Source organism: Odontesthes bonariensis, chromosome 14 (assembly GCF_027942865.1).
Source record: "Odontesthes bonariensis isolate fOdoBon6 chromosome 14, fOdoBon6.hap1, whole genome shotgun sequence".
Taxonomy (NCBI): domain Eukaryota; kingdom Metazoa; phylum Chordata; class Actinopteri; order Atheriniformes; family Atherinopsidae; genus Odontesthes; species Odontesthes bonariensis.
The window spans coordinates 22012071-22032715 of NC_134519.1; the positions used below are offsets into that span (position 1 = coordinate 22012071).

Sequence of the window (20645 nt, forward strand, 5' to 3'; positions counted from 1 at the left end):
ATGATCAGCTGATTACTAGATTTGTTGTTAATTTTTCAGAAGATAGGGCACACGATTATTTCATCTATTTTCAAGACTACTATTCATCAATTCTATGTCCCACAGGCGTGTTAATTTATCAGGCAAACAGGCAGATGCAAAGACAGAGCGGGTCAGAGGAGTGAAACATCCCATTGAGGGGAGCACTCAGTTTTTGTTTTGATGTTCATTCTGTGTCTTGAGTTGGATTTTTTATGATTATTGTTTCATTTAGCTTTGTATTCTTCATCTACTACGTTTTCTGCACTTTGATTTAAGTATGTGATGTCATAAAGTGATCTGGATCAGCCGTGTTTATGCCACTTAAAATTGTTTGTATGTCTGTGCTTCAGAGTGACAGAGAAAGAGATTAGTTCCTACTTCCAATCCGTGTCCCATCCTGCCACCATGTGGCCTATTTCATTTCACCTACTGATGTACTTATGTCATGGTTTCACAAGGACACATGCATTATGACTTCATACACTGCACAGAAACAATTCAGCCCTTTTATATTCTTTTTTTCTTTTCCTGTATGTTTAAATGAAAAGACCCTTTTTAAAAACCCTAACCCTTTACAGCTTAATTCTACCAATGCATTAAAACTGGTAATAAATAGTCCAGTTATAGGGATACCACACAAACAATGTTAAAGACTGAATTGTGATAAGTCATGCCAAACTGTGAAAAGACTCAATTAACACCTTTGCTTTTTGACAGCTGTTCAGCCTGTTTAAAAAAAAAACACGTGCAGCTAATTTGCCTTTGCAGTCATTAAAAAGTGCAAAAATGATTTTTTTTTTTTAGATATTCATTCTTTTTTTTCATCATAACTGATGATTACTTTTATTTGCAATCTAACAGACTTGCTAATTGAAGAAAGTTAGCTATGATGCTTTAGTGTAACAGTTTACGCTTTTCAAACCTTTTTCTTGCCAACATACCTTTCTATGTTAGCCTTAGCTACGTAGTAAAAGCTGTAATATTAATTGGGTGCTACAAACTATTGTAGCCATTGGAGATAAATCTGCACCCTTGACAGCTGCAGTTAACAAAAAGTTAAAGGTACAGCCACTTAAAAACTGATATTCAAAGTTACTAGACTGGGTAAACAATGTCCCGGTTGGCAATTAGCTATGAAAACTTATCTACTTCATTTTTAAGCAAAAGCAGGTCAATTGCAAAGTTCATTAAACTCTTCTGGGTTTAAGCAGTACAAGCTGTGAAAGGATTTAGATCTACTGTGCCACAAAAATACTTTGAGACATACTGAACACAAATCACAGAAATAATGATAATAGTTTTGATTCTTTAAATGCTTTTCTATCACTTCTAGCAATTTGTCAAATTAGCCTTATTACCTTTACACTGACTGTAAGGCTGCTGCTGCTGTTTTAAAATTAGTTGTTGATACGTTAATCCCAGTTGCCATGGAAAAGAGGAGGATTTTTCTCTCAGGATTCTACTGGAACGACTTAACAACATGACTTAACGCAAGTTGTTCAAAACTGTGGAATACAGTATGCTGCATTCTCACCACAAGACAAATCCTTACCAGGATCGACAACAGGTCTATTAAAAGAAACTTAATCAGCGGGCACTAGATGTCAGTCTTTGCAAATCAGTAGCTTATTCCTGCTGTAGTGGTTCTGTTTTTGTGGTCTGTCTCCCTTGTCAGGATTTCAGAAGATAATCTCGTCTCTAGTACAAATCACTTTATAATCACCCATTATGGACCTGAATTATGGACCTTTTTTTTTCTTTCTTTCTTTTCACTTTTCAACTTAGAAAGCTTTTAACTGTTGCATTGGCTGTCAGGAGAGAATTAGAAAGAAAGAAAGAAAGAAAGAAAGAAAGAAAGAAAGAAAGAAAGAAAGAAAGAAAGAAAGAAAGAAAGAAAGAAAGAAAGAAAGAAAAAATAAATTGTAACATGTTTTATATTCATTAGTACTGGTCAATTTTTTATATGAAATAAGTACATTTTTTAATACAAGGTTACATGTTTCCCAATTCTTTTTACCTCAGTTTATCTCGTACTCTGTACATCAGATGAGGACATGGAGATACTCGGTGTTTTGGAGTTTGTTGAAGGGGGTGGATGAATTTATATTAGAACAGGATAAAGAACCGCAACACCTGAGAAAGCACCGGCTCACAATAGTGAGCGTCTCCTCTTTTGCATGTTGGTTCATAGTTAATACTTATTCATCGTATATCATTGTGAAAAATAATCTATTTACAAAGAGACACACAAATAAGGGACTGTTTCTGTTCACTGTTCCCACTACAAACAGCGTGTTGGTCTTTTTTTTTCACATTACCACCAGGTGATGGCTAGAGTAAAAAAAAGGGTAAGCTTGAAAGCCCCAAAGCATATTGAGAAAGACTGCGCCTCTTTCCTTTATAACAGGTACGTCCACGAGATGCTGAGTAGTTTCAGTGCATCTATGCACTCCAAGCTGAAAAAAAGTAATGGACAGAAAGGGTCATGGCCCATGAGGGAATCGAGTGCGGGTTCTTGCTCCTCATCCTGATCCTCCTGATCATGTTTGCATGCGCAAAGATGCAGCCCTCTGTTTCTACTTGCTAAAGTTAGACCAAAGCACCACATGACCTTGTGCTTTTAAGATCTCAACATCAGTCCTATAATTATAACTCTGTTGCAAAATGGAAGTGTCGCTTTACTTTCATGTTTACCTGCTGCTCTTTTCAGGTGAAAATACAACGTTGTAAGACCAGATCAAGGGCCTGTGTTGTGTAATCCCAAGCAGGAAGAGCGGTTCTTAGCAGTGTTTCCACGTGAACATAATCAACCGCGCTGTCTTTCTCACTCCATTATGTAAATTGGGTGTTTCATTATTGAACAGTTGGTCTTTAACGTGCATTTAATGGCAGTTAATGTGACTGTTGGGGTCATAAGAGATCTAATTAACAACATGTCTAACAATGACCTATTACAGGCCTGCTCAGATGAGCTGCTTCTGCTTGACTATTGTCAGGGGGTTCAAGTGTCTGTCTGTGCTGAAATGTTGGGAACCTCTTCTCTGTTGTGTACCCCACTGACCTAGATTTCAATTGTTTTCTCCCTGAGACAATAGGCGAAATGGTTTCATGACTGAACACAATACCTGGGTGTTATTCAACACAATTGTTGTGAAGCTTTTCATTGTAGGATGAGTTTATGCTGTGTATTGTGTTTTTTCTACACCTTATTTATTTATTTTTTTAAGTAACCTGCTCAGGCAGCCAGCTATTGATAAGTTTGTGCAAAGTATGTGCAAATATAATTTGCATTCGAGTCATGAACTTCTCAAAATATTCTTAAACTTCAAAGCAAAGTAGTAGTACTTGCATGGTTGTCAATTGTCAGATTTCTGAGTAATTTTCTGAATTGTGTCTAAAGATGCTAAATTACATGTCTTCTTTATTTATTTCACCAGTGTGTGCAGTTGAACAGCTTCGGAACTGACTGAATGCATCTACAGTAAGGTGGGTATGACCGGTAATGACGCCACTAGATAAACATCACAGTTGTAGACACTGAGACAGGCTTGAAGAGAGAGAGCGAATATAAAATGGTGCTCCAAGCTTGGTGGATAGACGAACGAAGAGTGAGCAGAAGGCAAATTAATCAAAGGACATCAAAGGCAAATGGATGGAGAGAAGGATGGGATGAAAAAGTGCCGCTCGTTTGTCCCATGCTGTTCCCGCTCCGCTCTGCCTGAGCCTGCCCTCAGATCTCTGAGCCATTGTGCCACATGGGTGCATGAAGGGGGCTGAGGCACAGCAAAACATACGCACACTGAGCACAGAGCGTGAAATGAAGAACTTTCATTTTAAGAGTTTATCCATCTTAACTCCTCTAACTCAACTCTTCATTCTGTCTAAAGCGTTCTTCCCCATCCTTTCAAACACGCATTTGTTTGTAGTTTTATGCTATTAAACCATCCAAATTTACCACAGCTGGCTGCACAGCCTATAACTGAAACATAAACACACAGTCGCACACTAACAACTGCTGTATGTTGTCAGCATGAACTCTTCTGTCAGAGCTGGCTTGTGGCAGCAGTGGACGGCTGTCTTTGATAACGCCCTGCTTGATTCAGCCACCGCTCTTTTTATTGTTCAGCCAGTCAGCTGGTTCAAAGCTGACTCCAATTTCTTCTTCTCCTGTAGACAGACTTCTTTCTGTCTCTATCCAGACTGCGACCATTCTGTAGCCTGCCAATGTACTGACCATCATGTTTTTATTAGTTTTATACTGTGGATCGCTTGCTGCAGTTTTACCATTGACAGCATTGTAACATAATACGATAGTAGCAGCATGCATTTTTCAGATTAATAATTAGAATGATACCTTTGAAAGCTTTGAATGAATGATGAAAGCTTTGAAATGTCTGTTTACTTTATGTCCTCCTAATTTGCTCTATTATACACAGACTTTTACAATGAGAACATGGTGTTATCATTATGCTTTACATGTTTATTGTTTTTATAGAGGTGGCTGTAGCTCACATAATCTTAATATTGCTCATCCTTGAGGCTGATGGGTCTGTCTGTATATGTTATCAAAACATAACCAACACCATTTTTCAAAGGTTTCCAAGCATGATCATTTAAAAAGAAGAGGCTACTTTTCCAATCATGATTAAAATAGATATTAGAATAGAATACTTTGTTCTTCATTTGTGTTGCAACAAACTACGGTAAAAATGTTAATGTGATAAAGAGAAGAAGACTTGCTGTAAATCTCGTGGGTAGCTCAGTTTGGCTTTACATTTGTGTAGCTTTTACTGATTGTAAACAACTTTTTGTCAGTTTAGAGGGTTAAGTTGAAGGAAACATTAAAAAAAGTTAACAACAGAAGAATGCTAAAGACAATATATAGAGCTATATATTATATGTTATATGTTCAGTAAATGCTTTTATGCTTTTCGATTTAAAATCCTCCATGTTCATGAGCAGTGTGTTACCGTATCTTTATGTAACAAAAGCAGAGTTCAGCAGAGAAAGACAAAAGTGATGTGAACTGACAATATTTTAATGGGAGGGATAAAAGACTGTAAGTGATCAATGGAGGCGGCAGCCAAGTGATGCCCGGGGGATGGCTTTGATGTGGGCATCCTCAGAGGGACGCCAGGAACAATGCCCTCTTTGAGGGGCACGAATGGCAGACACTTCCCCCTCACTCCTGCTCTCTCACACTCAGCCTCCCTGTGTGTCCCACTCGCCCGACTCCCACTGCAACTCTTCCGTTCAGACAGTGATTGACATCCTTCTCACTCCATATTCCTCTACCCCAGGGCCAGATCAGCGAATAGTCTTATCTCCATAACTTTCTCCCTCTTCCTCTCACAGTAATTAATTCAAACAACACCCCTTTCCCTGTCGCCCAGCCCATCACTCTGCTTACCCCCTTCTCCCCCTCCCTTTCTGAATCTCGCTTTCTCCCTCCCTCTGTCTCCTTTCATAGAACCAAACCTCTTTGTGATGTCCAGCCTTGGCAAGTTGCGCCCGATTTGCTGTCACAGTCTTAATGAATTCATCTGTTTGTGTATTGGCCAAGGGAGCATTTCTCCCTCCCTTCCCTCTCCTCGTCCCCCTCCCTCTTATTGGTGTTCCCTTGGGGACTCTATATATACCAGGGACCACTCCAGGCATCTATTGTTCCTCTAAGTAAACTTACAAACAGATGCCCTGCACTGCAGTCTGGGAGAGAGCCCAGAGAGTCAGGAGGAGAGAGACAATCAGTGATCATTGCGTAGAGCCGCTGACAATAACAACGTGGAAACTCTGCAGACTAGCCTTATCTCCAGCACCTCTACATCCTTTTGAGTCACCCTGTGGCGCTCCCGTCTGTCTGTTTGCTGTCACTGTGGAGTGGAGGTCTGATGTTCTGACACCATGCTGCTGCTGCTGGTATCACTTTTGCTTACGGGGTTGGACTGTTTGCTGGGTGCCCCAGCAGGTAGAGAGGTCTACAGGATGCCCCAAAGTGCACTCAAAGGTATATTCTCTAAACCTTTTATAGCTGTTTGGGAAGTAGTTGCCATAGTAACTGTCACTGAATACATATGGGAAATTTGATCTCAGCGAGGTGGGTTTATTCAAATGAAAATAGCCTCTTTTTTTTTTTATTCTTATTGAAAGATTATCAAAATATACTATTGCATTTGAGTTAAAACCCTTCAAATAAAAAATGACAATGCTGTAATGTTTTAAACTTTGACATCTGTTCATACATTGGTTTTGGGGAAATGAGATGTTTTTCCCGTAATCAGTAACTAATAAATACTTTTTTTGCACTTAGTGTTGTCTTTGTATGTCAAGCACAAATATGTGGTTCTTTCGGCTCACTTGCTGAATATAAATTGGATTAAACATCATATTCATGATCCTATACGCATAATTTAGCAGAGCTAAGAAAAAAGGGTGGATTTGGTGTTTGGTCATTTTTCCCCTAACTTTAGGTCTCAGGTTTGAAAACCCCTGCTGCAGAAATAACTCATCAAAATCTCTTTAGGGCCTTCTCTGCTTGTGGTGCTGATTACAGCTGAGCTTTCAAACAAGGCCAGCAATGGCACTGTTGAGTGTTCAGTACTAGGGACTGCCAGCCGGTGCCCTTAGGGAGCCGGTCCCTCTGCCCATCAGCTTCTGCCCACTCAGCCCTGGTCTTCTAATTAAGTCTTCAATCAGTATTGTTGTTGTTAGTGGCCTATCCTGTGATGTGGTGCAGCACAGAGGGGGGCTGCAGGGTTGGCGGCCCGATTGAAGTGTGTCTGTAGAAGCCACAACAGCGCGCTGAGCGTGAGTTAGCTTCCCTAAAATGCTGCCAATGAGCTCAAAGAGCAGCATGAGAAAAGGGGGCTACTCACACACATACCAAAAAGCTGCAGCAATTCATGCTAATGCCCACATGCACACATAATGTTCCCACAGCAAATAACAGTCTTCTACGTGATGACCTAGATGTCCTTTCTTTAATCTTGCTGCCAAAGTCTTCCTATCCAAACTTGGTAGTTCTGTCAGAATTCATGTATCTCTAGATTTTTGATTAAAAAAATCTGTTACTCTGATAATTGTATTACACTGCATGATGGCTCGGCTCAAAATTTTTGACGCCAAAAGCAATTTGAAAAAAAAAAAACAAGTTCAGCTGCTTGACTTTGACAAACTGTGTAAAAGAGAGAAAATCCACAAGTTGTCTTTGACATTTATGTGCTGTAATTGCTGCATATCTGCTGGCTGATATAGAAAACCTGTCAGTAAAATATGCTGATGTTTATCTGTTTATTTCTGTCGCTGCATTCTCTCTGATCTCTAATTTGGCACTAATAGAATTTAAGGTCCTAAAACACTTTTCTTTTCTTCCTGGCCCATCTTGCAGCTCTGTCTGATCGTGGCACAGTTGTTCTAGAAGCAGCCATGGCGAGTGCCCTTTCCACTCTTGAGCGTGCATCATCGGAGAGAAGCCAGGCAGAGGCAAACTGCCGAGGTTGCGTTCCCTGCCTGTTTCAGAACTGTGGACAGCTGTCTGGGTCTTGCTGTAAGGATGACGTTGCCCTTGCTGCCGTCTCGTCTCTTACCTTCCTTTTATCATGTTATGTTACTACAGAATGTCTTCTTACTACATTCATGATACCAAAATCTCCCTCTCCTGTCCCACAGCATCACCTTCTAGTGCCTTATCACAGCCCAGCTGTGATGTAATCAGTAAGGCTCAGAAGCTTCTCGTTGAGGCAGAGCGGAGCTGGGCTCTGAGTCAGGCCTGTGCATACTATCAGCATCGCTGCCCGCCTGGTGAATTAGACAGTGAAAGCTGCATCAGGATCATGGGTGAGAGTTGCAGCGCTCGTGTCCTTCAGTGCAGCCTGCTGAACACAATGCAGAACCTGGAGCCTGTTATGCAGACCCACGCACAGGGTGAGGGGGACACACCTCACATCACACTGACAGATGCAAACAGATTATCCTGATGCACAGGGTCGATTTGCACAACTCTGATTTTCTGCGCTTATGGACTAATTTGACCATCAGTGTCTCTCTATCCCAGCAGCAGTGTGTGGTCAAAGGTCATCCCCAGTGCAAAACATCACACAGCCCCGCTCCCGGATTGTAGGTGGCTCCCCTGCGCCGCCGGGCAGCTGGCCCTGGCTCGTCAACCTTCAGGTAGATGGCGGGCTGATGTGCGGAGGAGTTCTAGTGGACAGCTCATGGGTGGTCACTGCTGCACATTGTTTTGCTGGGTAAGTGCGCCTGTGTCACTAAGAGAATAGGTCATTATCAAGTAATAGTATGAAAGTATTTTAATTGTAATCGAGGATATTTTTATGTTATCTTCACCCTTTCACTCCTTATATTTTCTCTGTAGCAGCCGCAGTGAGAGTCACTGGACTGCTGTGGTGGGTGAGTTTGACATCACCAAGACTGACCCTGATGAGCAGGCTCTCAAAGTGAACCGCATCATTCCCCATCCTAAGGTAGAAAATATATGGATATATGCGAATAGTATCTTGTTATCTCATAGATTTTAGCTTGGATTTAATTAATTTGGCTTTCATTTAAGTGTCCCAGTTCAGTTTTTAAGTGAATAAATCTTATTTTCCTGCAGTTCAACCCAAAGACATTTAACAACGATATAGCGCTGGTGGAGCTGACATCCCCGGTGGTCCTGTCAGAACATGTCACCCCAGTGTGCCTCCCTTCTGGCATGGAGCTACCCACTGGCAGCCCGTGTCTGGTAGCAGGCTGGGGGTCTCTTTATGAGGGTGAGTGGGGGGATGTCAAGTACCTTCCCCGGGTCACAGCTGTTAATAGTTTAGTACACTTAAAAAAACTGAAAATAACTGCCGATTGCATTTAGGCTCTTTACCGTGGTACTGATTTCTGAATGCTATAACCTGTGAAAATTCAACACGTTTATTTGTATTTCTCTCTACAGATGGCCCATCTGCTGACATTGTGATGGAGGCCAAGGTGCCCCTGCTGCCTCAAAGCACCTGTAAGAGTGCTCTTGGCAAAGAACTGGTCACCAACACCATGCTTTGTGCTGGCTATCTGTCTGGAGGCATTGACTCCTGTCAGGTAGGCAAACCAGTATTATTTTTAAGGGATGTTGTCCTTGTTTTCAGATCTCTCAAGTTCTATTTGGGAACTGTGTCTCACTTAGGTTTAATTAATGGTAAAAGATCCAAGACTCCCTCAGCATCTTAAAAAAATAAACCATTTTCCATAGAGAGACATGCTTTTCAAATCTTTGGACAATTTTGTGTCATCTTCAGGGAGATTCTGGAGGCCCGCTGATCTACCAGGACCGAATTTCAGGTCGCTTTCAGCTCTATGGCATCACTTCTTGGGGAGACGGCTGTGGGGAGAAAGGCAAGCCTGGAGTATACACGAGGGTGTCTGCGTTCTCTGATTGGATTCAGGCTGAAATACAGAGTGAGTTTCAAGCAATAATAACACAGCACACAAAGTTAGATATTTTGGATAGTTGTTTTTTTTTTTTGTCACTGCATCAATTGAAAATGATTTTGATTGGTTTGCAGTACACAGTACTTTATGTCCATGCTGGAAAATGAAATGACCTATACGATTTCTCTCTTCTTTAGAAGCATTTGGGAGCAGGGAGCCAACGTGTCCAGAACTTTTAAAGACAACTGAAATGACAGAAGAGGAACAGAGGTCGGAGTTTGGTTCTTTGTGTCGCTTCTATACCCTGACCTGTCCTTCTGGTCAGTCTGCCAGCGCCTGCAGTCGAATGGCCGAGGACAAATGCCTCATCCGCTTCAAGAAATGTCGTAAGTTCTTTTACTCAAAAGCTGCCCTCGTTAGATGTTGATTGAACTAAAAAGATATTTTCTTGATTTGGGGTTTGTTTGCTGTAAAGCTTTCTGAACTTTTGTCCACTCTCTGTCACCTAGAGTTGCGCTCATTCCTGCAGACCCTGCTGGACTTGCTCCAGAGGGCTGAGGACTACATTAGGGACAAAGTGGACTTGACTTTTTTCACCCAGACTCTGCCTCAGCTTGTAGAGCACATCTACAGCACAGCTTTCTCTCAGACGAGAGAGAGGAGAGACCTCAGCCAGAACCATGGTCTCACACAGATTAAAGGTACAGGACTGGCTGATTATGTTTTTGCATCATTGCATGTTTGGCAAGAATCCTTAAGCACATCCAGTTCCTGTGCATTGTGATGCTGAGTGGGGGTATACCATGTGGGTTTGAAACAGGTATTTCATTTCTTGCAGAACAGCTAGGTGGAGCTGTGAGGCCGGCAGAGCAGAGTCCCTCTCACCCTCCCCCAGCTTTATTCAGAGATGTCGGACCTTCGGTGGAAGACTGGGAGAAGTACCTGAGAAACATGGCAGATGATATGGATAAACAACACACTGATGCAGTCACAAACGTCTCAGCTTCAACAAAAAGACACGAGGATAGCCTTTTTTCTCAGGTATTATTAACAAATAAAGCGATGCTGCATCTTTTTTTGATCAGGATGAGATTCTCTGCACATTTACTTTCAATTTCAACGTTGTAACGCAGTCTTCTTTCCTTTTTGTTTTCACATGGATTTATCACAGCCTAAGCTTAACATCAATGGGTATTTTTACATGTCATTTACAGCCACGGGATTCCGTGGTGCAACAGCTGGCGGGACAATATCAGTCTGTTATTTCAGCTCTTCGCTCTAAACTGGGCTCCAGAGCTGCTCCTCCCCTCTTGCACTTGGACCCGGTCTACCTGCAGGAGGGCTCTACCAACATTCGGCCTGTTTTTACCTCTTCCACTGGAGCGCCTGTCCTCACCAATCCATCCCCCCATTCCCAGGAATCCCAGGAGCCTTGGTCACTTCTGACAGCCTTGATGGATGAAATTCAAAAACTAAGTACACAAGATGAGACTGCAGCCGAAGACGCATCACTGAGTGAATCCTCAGCCAGTAAAGATGCTTCTCCTGATGGAGAGTGGAGCGCCACATCAGAGGATTTTACATTTGTTGAGAATGAAGATGGAGTAGAAATGAAAACTCCAGCATTACCGCTCTCAGAACAGTCAACCGCTGGTGTCCAGCAAGTCATTGAGAGCGCTCACACAAAAACGTCTGACCTCAGACATGCTGTTAAACCTTCAAGTCTTCACAGAAAATACAGGAGTCTTCTTCGCAAGAGGCAGATATCTGGTGCCAGTGGGAAAGGTATGTCACACCTTGCTCCGACAAATGTTTTATTGAACATCTTTACAAAGTAATCCACGCATTATTGATGGATATTTTTCCATATTTTCTAAACTAAAATGTTTTTTTTGTGTGTTTGTAACAGTTTGTCCCGGGCTGAGAGAGTCTTCTCAGCAAGTCAGCCTAATCAGAGACTCATACAGTTGGGTCTTAAGCATCCCAAACAAAAATTTGCACATGAATTTCCAAGAGGTAAATGCCTGACGATAAGGAAGTCCATTTGCTTGCAGCGTGATCTTTTTCTTAGCTCTGATTTACCCCTCTAACTGGGTCTCTCTTTTCCTCAGGTGTTAGTCGATTTGAGCTCAAAGAATGATCGAGGACTTTACCAGGCGCGGATCAGAGCTGTAGTGGGAGGACGACCCTTGACCTTCTACAGTCTGGTTGGCCTGGAGAACGAATCATTCTACCGCAGTGTGCCGAGGATTATTGCTTTGGCACTGGAGGTTCTCAAGACTTAGCTTACGACGAAGATTGAAAGAATGAGAGACAATGAGTGGTGTGTGGAACTAAAAACTCTGTCCTGAGAGAGATATGCACATCAAGCAGACACTTGTACAAACTCTTCTTCCTCTGCTGTCTCCAGAGAAAAACATTATTTCTGACCCTGCTGAGAGCTAGACTGTGACTCTCAATGCAAACCTGAATGTATCAGTCACATAATTGGCCACCAGCCAGCCACATGATTTTTATATGTGGCTTTGTCTAACTTATGAATCTGTACAAAATGATAAGTTATTCATATTGTCTTCCACAAAGGTTGAGCCTCTTGTGGAGCACACAGACTGCATATATATCATTCATGTTATCTTTATTCTTGGAATATTTATTTGTATAGAAAAGGTCTTTGTATTTTTGTAATAAAAAAAATGTATCTATATAATAAATTGCTATGAATGCTCTGGCATGTTGGGTTAATTTTAATTTCTTCTTCTCAGTTGGAACTTTCAATATCAGATATTCAATTAAGCTCACAGCAATGCTGCTCGTAACTTGTGCTGCAGTTCTCTCAGCACACAAACATAATTTCCCAAGAACAATTTTCTGACTGTCCCATCTTTGTGACCCCACACTAACCTCGTTCATTACACCCTATAAGGGTATAAGCCCTTAACCATCAACCTTGCAGCTGCTGCCCAGTGATGACAACTGGAACCCTTCTATTTTCTTTCCTCTTTTCCTGGCTGGGTAGCAGAACTACTCTGACCTTTACTGTCTCTTATTGTCTGTATTGCAGGGTGTTGCTTTTTTCCACTTTCTTTTTGCTCCCCAGGTCTCAGCCCCTGTTTGAGTGTGATGATTGGCTGCATAGACCAAATTAGCTTCCCTCTACATCTTTCTGCCCAGCGCAAGTCCGATAAGAGGGATATTCATGGATTACGCAGACGCATACCTCTGTTGCAACTCATCAACTCCTTCTTCAGCCTGCTGTGTTTGTGTGAGTGAGTGGGAAGTGTGCCTTATTATGGAAAACATTTTTTGCGACTCACACAGAAACACACATACCACTTACACAAGGGAATGACAAGCCACAAATGTGTCTGTAACCCCAGCAGAGCCCAGTCAGTCATCAGAGAGGGTGTGCAAATGGCCAAGACTTACCACCTGTTCTCTTGACCACTGTGTGGCTTTTAATGTTATGTCCAAAACACACACTCACGCACGTGCACACACACACACACACACACACACACACACACACACACACACACACACAATGTCTCTGCTATCTCCCTTTGTTATATCTACTTTCTGACCAAAGAAAAGAACACAAATAGCTATGATTTCTACTGGAAAAGCTGTTGATGGGCTTTTTATAGATGGTTGCTGTGCTAGACTTGCACTCAAAGACCCCATATTCCATTGCTCACGTGAACCACTAAATCACAATCGCCAGGTGCACTAAACAGAAGTACAATACAACATGTGCAACACTGGAAGGCAGCCATGTACAGAGTGCAGCGCCCAAACCAGGTGCATGTTATGTCCTCTGTGCGTGTGTTGGGACAGCCGGCCATGACTGGAAAAACACTTTTGGATTTAACCCTAACTATCTTAAAGTCCCCCACCCCCTTCCAAACCCTCTTTGACAACCCAATGTGCCGAGAACTGACTTCTGCTGGGAAGCACACGCACACAAATAACCCGAGGACCGGCAGCTTCACCAAGTACTATCCTTGTGTATCAGATTTGTGATCACAACTTTGTCTCAGACTGTGCTGCACACACACACTGATGGATTCTGGATCTCGATGCCCTCTGCTGCTCTTTGTGAGAGTGCTCATGATTTCTGTCACAGGTAAGGACTAACGGTGACATTTGGATTCAGTATGGTTTTGCATGGTGTGCCCTGAGTAGTTGAAATTAGATTTTTCTTCATGGAAGATCATGTTTAAACAAGAACACATCATTCTGTGAAGTAGGCACCGAATTTTAAATAACATGACTTTTTGTTTTGCAATTTTTTCCCAATTCATTAACCTTGCATTTTTACAAGATATGTTTGTGGCACGTTTAGAAACTAAAGGCCAGTGATACAACAAGGATCAACTCTGAATTGAGTAGAATGAGCTGCACACTCATGCTATATTGGTATGTAGTGTGTTCTGCTAAAGACCGCTAAAGACAGAAGGCGTTTTTTCCACTTAAACTACTACCTGTTTTATGTTGGCTGTTTCATGATATTCAACACAAGGAGTTTTGATTTATTGTAACACAAAACTTGAGCCAAATACTTGTAACTAATTAAGTCTGACACAAGTGTTCTACTTGGTTTAGTTAACGGGATCTGAAGTTTCTTTCAGATTTGTGCATTTGTTTAAACTGGACTGAGCAAATTGAACTTGAGAAAAATATGTAATATTATATTTGTATTTTAAGAATGTGCCTACTGGAAATTCAACCTTTATTTTGACTTCAAATGTTACCAATTAATGTTCATTAACACGGCTCTTCAATACCTCTCTACTGTGCTTCAGTGATGTTGACGGACTGACACGAGACACATTTAGAAAATAATGGGTAAAACAGCTACAAGAAAGACACTGGAGAAGGGCGCTTGATGAAAACTTTGACTTCATTTTTCCAGTTTTTAATCCAAGCTTTTGTTATGAAGAGCTCAAAAGACCAGCCAGATGTAAGATCAAAGAGATGCTTCATGATACACCATTTTGGTCTAATAAAGTTGTTAAGTATACTGTTGCAATGCTGGAGTTTTGACTGTGTTTGCACAGAGTTTTACTCAGTAAAATGTGCCAAAAAAACATTTAAAAATCTACTGGGCTGCATGTCTTTTAAATCTTTGCTGTGACCGTGTGAGGCGTTCATATTTTCTTGCTCTGTTACTGGTATTTTAACCAAAGTGTCAGCAGTCAACCTCGAGGGAGAACTTTTTAAGGATTTGATGAAGGGCTACAACAAGAACGTCCAGCCCACGGAGAAGAGTGGAGACATCACCCAGGTCTACATCAAAATGACGCTCACAAACCTCATCTCTCTGGTGAGCAATACTCAATCCGATACTTTCAGCAGCGCCAGTGGTTTAACAGGCCTTCAAGCTAACATTCTTTGTTAATTTGTCACTAACTAGAATGAGAAGGAGGAGGCCCTGATGACCAGCGTCTGGATAGAAATGGTAACTTTGCTCACACTTCAACTGCTGGATCTTTGCAAAGATGATCAATTAGTTAGACAGTCACAAGTCAAACGTACAGAATTTCTGTGTGCAGCAATGGTGTGACTACAGGCTCAGGTGGGACCAACCACCCAGATCTGCTCTATATGGGAACATAACATCTGAACTACGTGTCCCCTCCAAAAGTATCTGGCTGCCTGATGTCATACTGGAGAACAAGTAAGTGCATCTACCTCATGTGTGAATATTTCTGGTTATGAAAACACTTTTTTTTTGCTTGATAGAATGCCCAGCTAGTCTGCTAGTTTTATTAATATACATTTTTAAAAAACGTTACTAAAAAATTTAATGAAATTATTTGAAAATCTCACAAAAACAATGTTTTAGTCATATTACAACATTGACCACCATCAACACAGAACTGCTGAAAGTGGTACCATACACAAATGCAAGTTAAAGTTGTATCATGCAAAGTAGAAGCCATATGTGAACATGATCCAGAAATGCTGCCGGCTTGTCTGCACCAAAGCTCATTCAAAATGGACTGAGGCAAAGTGGAACACTGTTCTGTGGTCAGACAAATCAATACTTGAGGAAACATCCAGCTTCTTATCAGTGCTTAGTTCAAAGCCTGCATCTCTGATTGTATGAGAGTCTTCTAGTGTCTACGGAGCTGGCAACTTGCACATCTAGACAAGCATCATCACTGCTGAGATACAGGTTTTAGAGCAACATATGCTTCGATCCATAGGACACATTTTTCTGGGAAGACCTTGCATATCTCAGCAAGATAAAGCTAAACCATACACTGCATCAATCCCAGTTGCACGGCTTCATAGTTGATGAGTCCAGGTGCTGAACTGGCCTGCCTGCAGTCCAGACCTTTCACCAATTAAAAATATTTGATGCATCACGAAACACACAATACAACAAAAAAGACCCAGGACTTTCGAGCAGCGAGAATCCTATCAGACAAGAATCAGACATCATTCCTCTCCCTAAGGTCCAGTAGCTAGTCCCCTTAGTTTCCAGATGTTAACACTCTGTTGTTGCAGGAAAAGGGGATACTACAAAATGTGAAATGGGGACTGAGATATATTGTTCCCAACAAATTCTCTTTTTATGAAATAGTAAAATGTCTCATTTTGAACATTTAATATATTGCTTCATTTTGAATGAAATATTGGTTAACAAGATTTGCAAAACACAGCATCCTGTGTTTATTTACATTCTACACTCTGGTGGTGGTAAATCAAAAAGAATGATAATAATAATCAGGCACAGCAGTAAGGATAAGAGTTGCCAAAGCTGATGACCATTTATTTGAAATTAAATCTCACATCTGTTTGAGTTTTCTTAAATCCATTCTTAAGTCCATTAAAATCAAAAGTTAAAAAAAAAAAAAAGTTTAAGTTTAAGTTAGGATATGACCTTCAGTAGCTATCATTTAAATTTTGAACAGAACAATAACTTTCTCAATCCCTGCCCTCAGTGAACGGTAAATGGTCTGTATTTATGCAGTGTTTTTCTACTTTAGCAGAGCACTGAAAATGTTTTTTCATTACAAACCACCATCATATATTCACAAACCCTCATATAATATCTTCACAGGGTTATAGGCTACACAGTGCTTTTTCTCTGTCACATGCATTCACACAGCAATGGACACTTCAGAAGAAATGTGGGGTTCAGTGTCCTACCCAGAGACACTTCAACGTGGGATCCACGAATTTAACTACCCATCTTGCGACTGCTAGAGGAATGCTCTTTATCCTGAGCTACAGCCACCTCGCTGGTTAAAAAACTGCTGCCTAAAATGGCAGAGCAGAAATTACATTGAGAGAATATTATAAAAACTATTCATAGGAGAAGAATAACAAAAGTTCAATAAACTTTGCACCTTAAGCATTCAGACAACGTTTTAAGGTTTTACACATTTTTAGTTGGCAGGCTGGACTATATCAGAGGAGGCACTAATCTTCAAAACCGTGTAAATCTGTGTACATAAAGTTTGCACACAAAATGATCATGAATCAGTTTTGCTTTGTGTGTGTGGAACAACTTTCACCAGTCTCGTTCTTCTCCTTCCCTCTGATATGCAGTGTGGATGGACAATTTGAAGTGGCACTTTACTGCAATGCGCTGGTTTCCCCTAACGGCTGTGTGTACTGGCTGCCTCCTGCCATCTACCGCAGTGCATGTGCCATCACGGTGAACTACTTTCCCTTCGACTGGCAAAACTGCACCATGGTCTTCCGGTGAGTATGTGAGCCTTCTATAAAATAGAAAATGGGACATCTCATTTTCAAGTGAATACCTTCACATGTTGCCCTGAGAACACAGGACTTCATAGAATGTTTTCTAAGAAATTGAGAGTTTACATCCCATAGTCATACATAACTAAATCATGGCTGTTGTTGTTTCACGTGCTGACTTAAATCGGGTTTCCAAAAAGGTTTAAGGCAAGTTTTCAAAGGACTATTTTTTAACCATTTGATTAACTAGTAAGTCTAATATTAGAATTAAGGTTCCACAAATTTGGACAAGACACAACTGGACATAAGAGCAAAAAAAACTTACCATGTTCACAGGTTAGGCTTCTCTGTTCAGTTTCTACATTCATGGTCCCTTTTCAACATTCTGTCTTGTAAAGTAGAATTGATGGTTGTTTTTGTCGTGGACACAGACTGCATTTCTTCTCTGTGTTCAGCTCCCGTACTTACAGCGCCAATGAGATTGAGTTAGTTCTCAAGGAGGAGGACAACCACACGCTGGAGTGGGTGGATATTGATCCAGAGGCTTTTACAGGTATGGAAAAATTTGAAGAACAGATTTTGAATAACTGTACAAAACACAAGCACTTCTGGGATTTATGTAAAGCAATAAGATGTTCTTCTTCAGTTTAAACAAATGAAAGACTTTGACTCTGTTGTTTTAAGAGAATGGAGAGTGGATCATCAAACACAGACCAGCCAAGAAAGTGATCAACACTCAGTACACCAAAGATGACCTGGAGTACCAGGAAGTAGTTTTCTTCCTCGTCATCCAGAGAAAGCCCCTCTTCTACATCATCAACATTATTGCTCCCTGTGTGCTCTTCTCCTCCCTCGGCTTGCTGGTTTACTACTTACCTGCCAAAGGTTTCCCTCATTTTTTATATGTAAATGTCTCATCTTGTGTTGTTTGACCTTTGTGACTTCAATTTCATATTGCCCCAGGATTTGTGTTCACTTGTGACCATGTTAAAAGAGAGGTCGTCCGCTCAAGACTAGGGATGGGAATCGAGATCCGGCTCCCATTAGTTCGATTCCGTGGAATCGTTAATCCGCCTGCCTGACGATCTTGTCTATAGGTTCTGCTAACGTCTGACACATGTGCGCGTTGACGTCATGTGCACGCTTTGTATTTTGGCTCAGAATGTTTCCAATATGCCGTCGAGGCAGAAGCACTCCAAAGTTTGGTTATATTTCACCAAAAAGGACAAAACTAGGGCCAGTTGCAACACGTGCAGAGCTTTGATCACATCAAAGGGGGGAAAAAACCTCCAACATGCTGAAATATTTGACCACACAGCATGCAATTACTTTGCACAAATGTAAAGTCTTTGACACGCTGCTAAGCGATGGAGGCAACTCTCACGGGGGAGCTTGCGACACAGCGTCTTCCGTCTCAAAAGTCCCAGGTAACGTAAAACGACATACTGTATGAATAATTTCCATTTCATTCCATTTGAGAATCGATAAAGAACCGAATCGATAAGCGATATCGATAATGGAACCGGAATTTCTAAATTCTTAACAATTCCCATCCCTACTCAAGACTGTAATAAAACAATTGAAGCTAGCATTTACCTGTGTGTTCATATTAGCCCAAAATGTCACCACTCTGACTTTATATTGGTTTGAGTTTTTGCAGCCGGTGGTCAGAAGTGCTCCATGTCAATTGCCACCCTTTTGGGCCAGACTGTGTTTCTCCTCCTGATCGCCAAGAAGGTTCCAGAGACTTCAAAAGCAGTGCCTCTTATTGAAAAGTAAGTTTATGTTGGTTTGAGTTTCAGCCTGACGAGTCCTGATCCATAACAGCGCAGAAAGAGGAATGATGTAAGAGCATTTCACTGCAGGTATCTGATGTTTGCGATGTCAGTGACCACCATGGTTGTGATGAACTGTGTGATAGTCCTCAACGTATCCCTGAGAACCCCAAACACCCACATAATGACAGACAACGTCCGAAAGGTAAGACTGTGTCCGGATCTTCTACAGCATAAAGATTAATGAGTCCGTTTATCTTGAAATTGACCTCCATCCTCAGATCCTCCTGAACACCCTACCTCAGCTACTGAGAATGCAGATGCAACCTTGGACACCAGACAGTGACAAAACTTCAGACTCTCTGTCCAATGACGGAGTTCCCTGCCGACGCCGCAGCTCCCTGACTCTCATCACCAAGGCTGAAGAATATTTGATGAAAACTGCTCGATCTGAGCTCATGTTTGCCGGACTCAAGGACAGAAGCGGATTCGTGAAATCAGCGTTAGAGAAGCTACGTAAGTGTCTAAAAACTGTGCATGTTCACCAGTCGTGGAAAGTGTGTTTGCCTTCTGTCACGAATCTAGTGTTAGTATTCGATATATTATGTACCCAGATGATGGAATAAGAGGAGGTTCTGCTGAGCATCTTTATACCAGTCTGGCACACGCTTCTCCAGAGCTGAAGCAGTGCGTGGCCTCCTGCAAGCATATAGCAGAGACTGCAAGACAGCACAACAACTTCCAGAACGTAAGCTCTTACAAACATACGACCATTTTGTTCTTCATCTGTTTATGATGCTTGAGGGGTTATTATGCTAATGAGTGATTAGCATATAATACAATCAGTCCTTAATCTGTCATTTTTACTTAACCCTAGGAGAATGAAGAATGGTTCTTGGTTGCCCGGGTGATCGACAGAGTCTGCTTTATTGTCATGGCATCAGTCTTCTTTATCGGCACTATTGGGATCTTCTTAATGGGTCATTTCAACCAGCCGCCCTCCTCACCTTTCATCAATGATCCAAAGAAGTATCTGCCTCCATTAAACAACGTCACACTGGTGTAACTGGGAATGCAATAAGAGCTGATTTCCTGGGGTGAGCAAGGAGGAAACTGTCTGCAGTTCACATACGTAACTCCAAACTGGAAACCTGACAGGTCTGTCGCGAGTGACTGAGGCACAGACAGTGGAGAAGATACAGCAGTCAGTTGTGGGCCTGTGGCCTATCAGGGGTGAAACTGCGTGCTCATTGTGATAAAGGTTCTGCTGCACGGTTGTGTGGATGCATACTGGTATGAGGTGTAAATGATGTGAGATTGAACATTTTTGTCACATAGAGCTGGACAAGGAAAAATCATTTCTTCTCAGCGTTAGCTGCAAAATGTTAGATGATTTTAATAAGAGGTGTGGGGTAAATGGTGTATATGACACGTGTTAAACCAGATGTTCTAAATAAAAAAACTTTTATCAATAAGTGCACAGTGCAAAGTTATGACATCATGGCCATGCTACACTGTTTTTTTGTTTTGTTTTGTTTTTTTTAATCATCCTGTGTTTGACACCATCTTCGATGCCATTAGAGAGCAGAGACCTCCGGCCTCCCACCAAAATACAAACGCAGCCACACAGCCCCCCCACCTCTGGAAGCAGGATTTCAATTACATGGCTGAGTGGTGCCTTTCTAGGACAACAAAAGGCAGATCCGGCTGGTTGGGATGGAAACG

General features: G+C 41.6%; 2 protein-coding genes across 3 annotated transcripts; both read left to right on the plus strand.

Moving 5' to 3' along the window:
• Positions 1-5700: 5700 nt before the first annotated feature.
• Positions 5701-12154, plus strand: prss56 (serine protease 56). Of its 2 annotated transcripts, none has more exons than XM_075482301.1 (14): positions 5701-6025; positions 7406-7564; positions 7687-7941; positions 8072-8264; positions 8390-8498; positions 8630-8786; positions 8960-9102; positions 9300-9459; positions 9630-9818; positions 9942-10133; positions 10271-10473; positions 10647-11217; positions 11342-11448; positions 11544-12154. In XM_075482301.1, the coding sequence occupies exons 1-14, from the start codon at positions 5923-5925 to the stop codon at positions 11715-11717; spliced, it is 2715 nt and encodes a 904-aa protein (XP_075338416.1). In that variant the 5' UTR covers positions 5701-5922; the 3' UTR covers positions 11718-12154. The 2 variants fall into 2 exon arrangements, with proteins under 2 accessions (XP_075338416.1, XP_075338417.1); XM_075482302.1 differs by having other exon boundaries at positions 8075-8264.
• Positions 12155-13399: 1245 nt separating this feature from the next.
• Positions 13400-20395, plus strand: chrng (cholinergic receptor, nicotinic, gamma). Its single transcript, XM_075482303.1, has 12 exons — positions 13400-13555; positions 14619-14755; positions 14846-14890; positions 14985-15109; positions 16993-17148; positions 17601-17698; positions 17830-18030; positions 18806-18920; positions 19011-19125; positions 19202-19436; positions 19535-19668; positions 19798-20395. Exons 1-12 carry the CDS (start codon positions 13492-13494, stop codon positions 19984-19986), a joined length of 1614 nt encoding a protein of 537 aa, XP_075338418.1. The 5' UTR covers positions 13400-13491; the 3' UTR covers positions 19987-20395.
• Positions 20396-20645: the final 250 nt, after the last annotated feature.

What these genes read in the sequence shown, in the direction of transcription:
- prss56 (XM_075482301.1), top strand. Translation starts at nt 5,923, where the DNA reads ATGCTGCTGCTGCTGGTATCACTTTTGCTTACGGGGTTGGACTGTTTG. An exon ending in GCTGCACATTGTTTTGCTGG is followed by an intron (nt 8,265 to 8,389) that starts GTAAGTGCGCCT and finishes TTTTCTCTGTAG; the next exon opens with CAGCCGCAGTGAGAGTCACT. An exon ending in TGGTCTCACACAGATTAAAG is followed by an intron (nt 10,134 to 10,270) that starts GTACAGGACTGG and finishes CATTTCTTGCAG; the next exon opens with AACAGCTAGGTGGAGCTGTG.
- chrng (XM_075482303.1), top strand. Translation starts at nt 13,492, where the DNA reads ATGGATTCTGGATCTCGATGCCCTCTGCTGCTCTTTGTGAGAGTGCTC. An exon ending in GCTCATGATTTCTGTCACAG is followed by an intron (nt 13,556 to 14,618) that starts GTAAGGACTAAC and finishes TTTTAACCAAAG; the next exon opens with TGTCAGCAGTCAACCTCGAG. An exon ending in TGACAGACAACGTCCGAAAG is followed by an intron (nt 19,126 to 19,201) that starts GTAAGACTGTGT and finishes CTCCATCCTCAG; the next exon opens with ATCCTCCTGAACACCCTACC.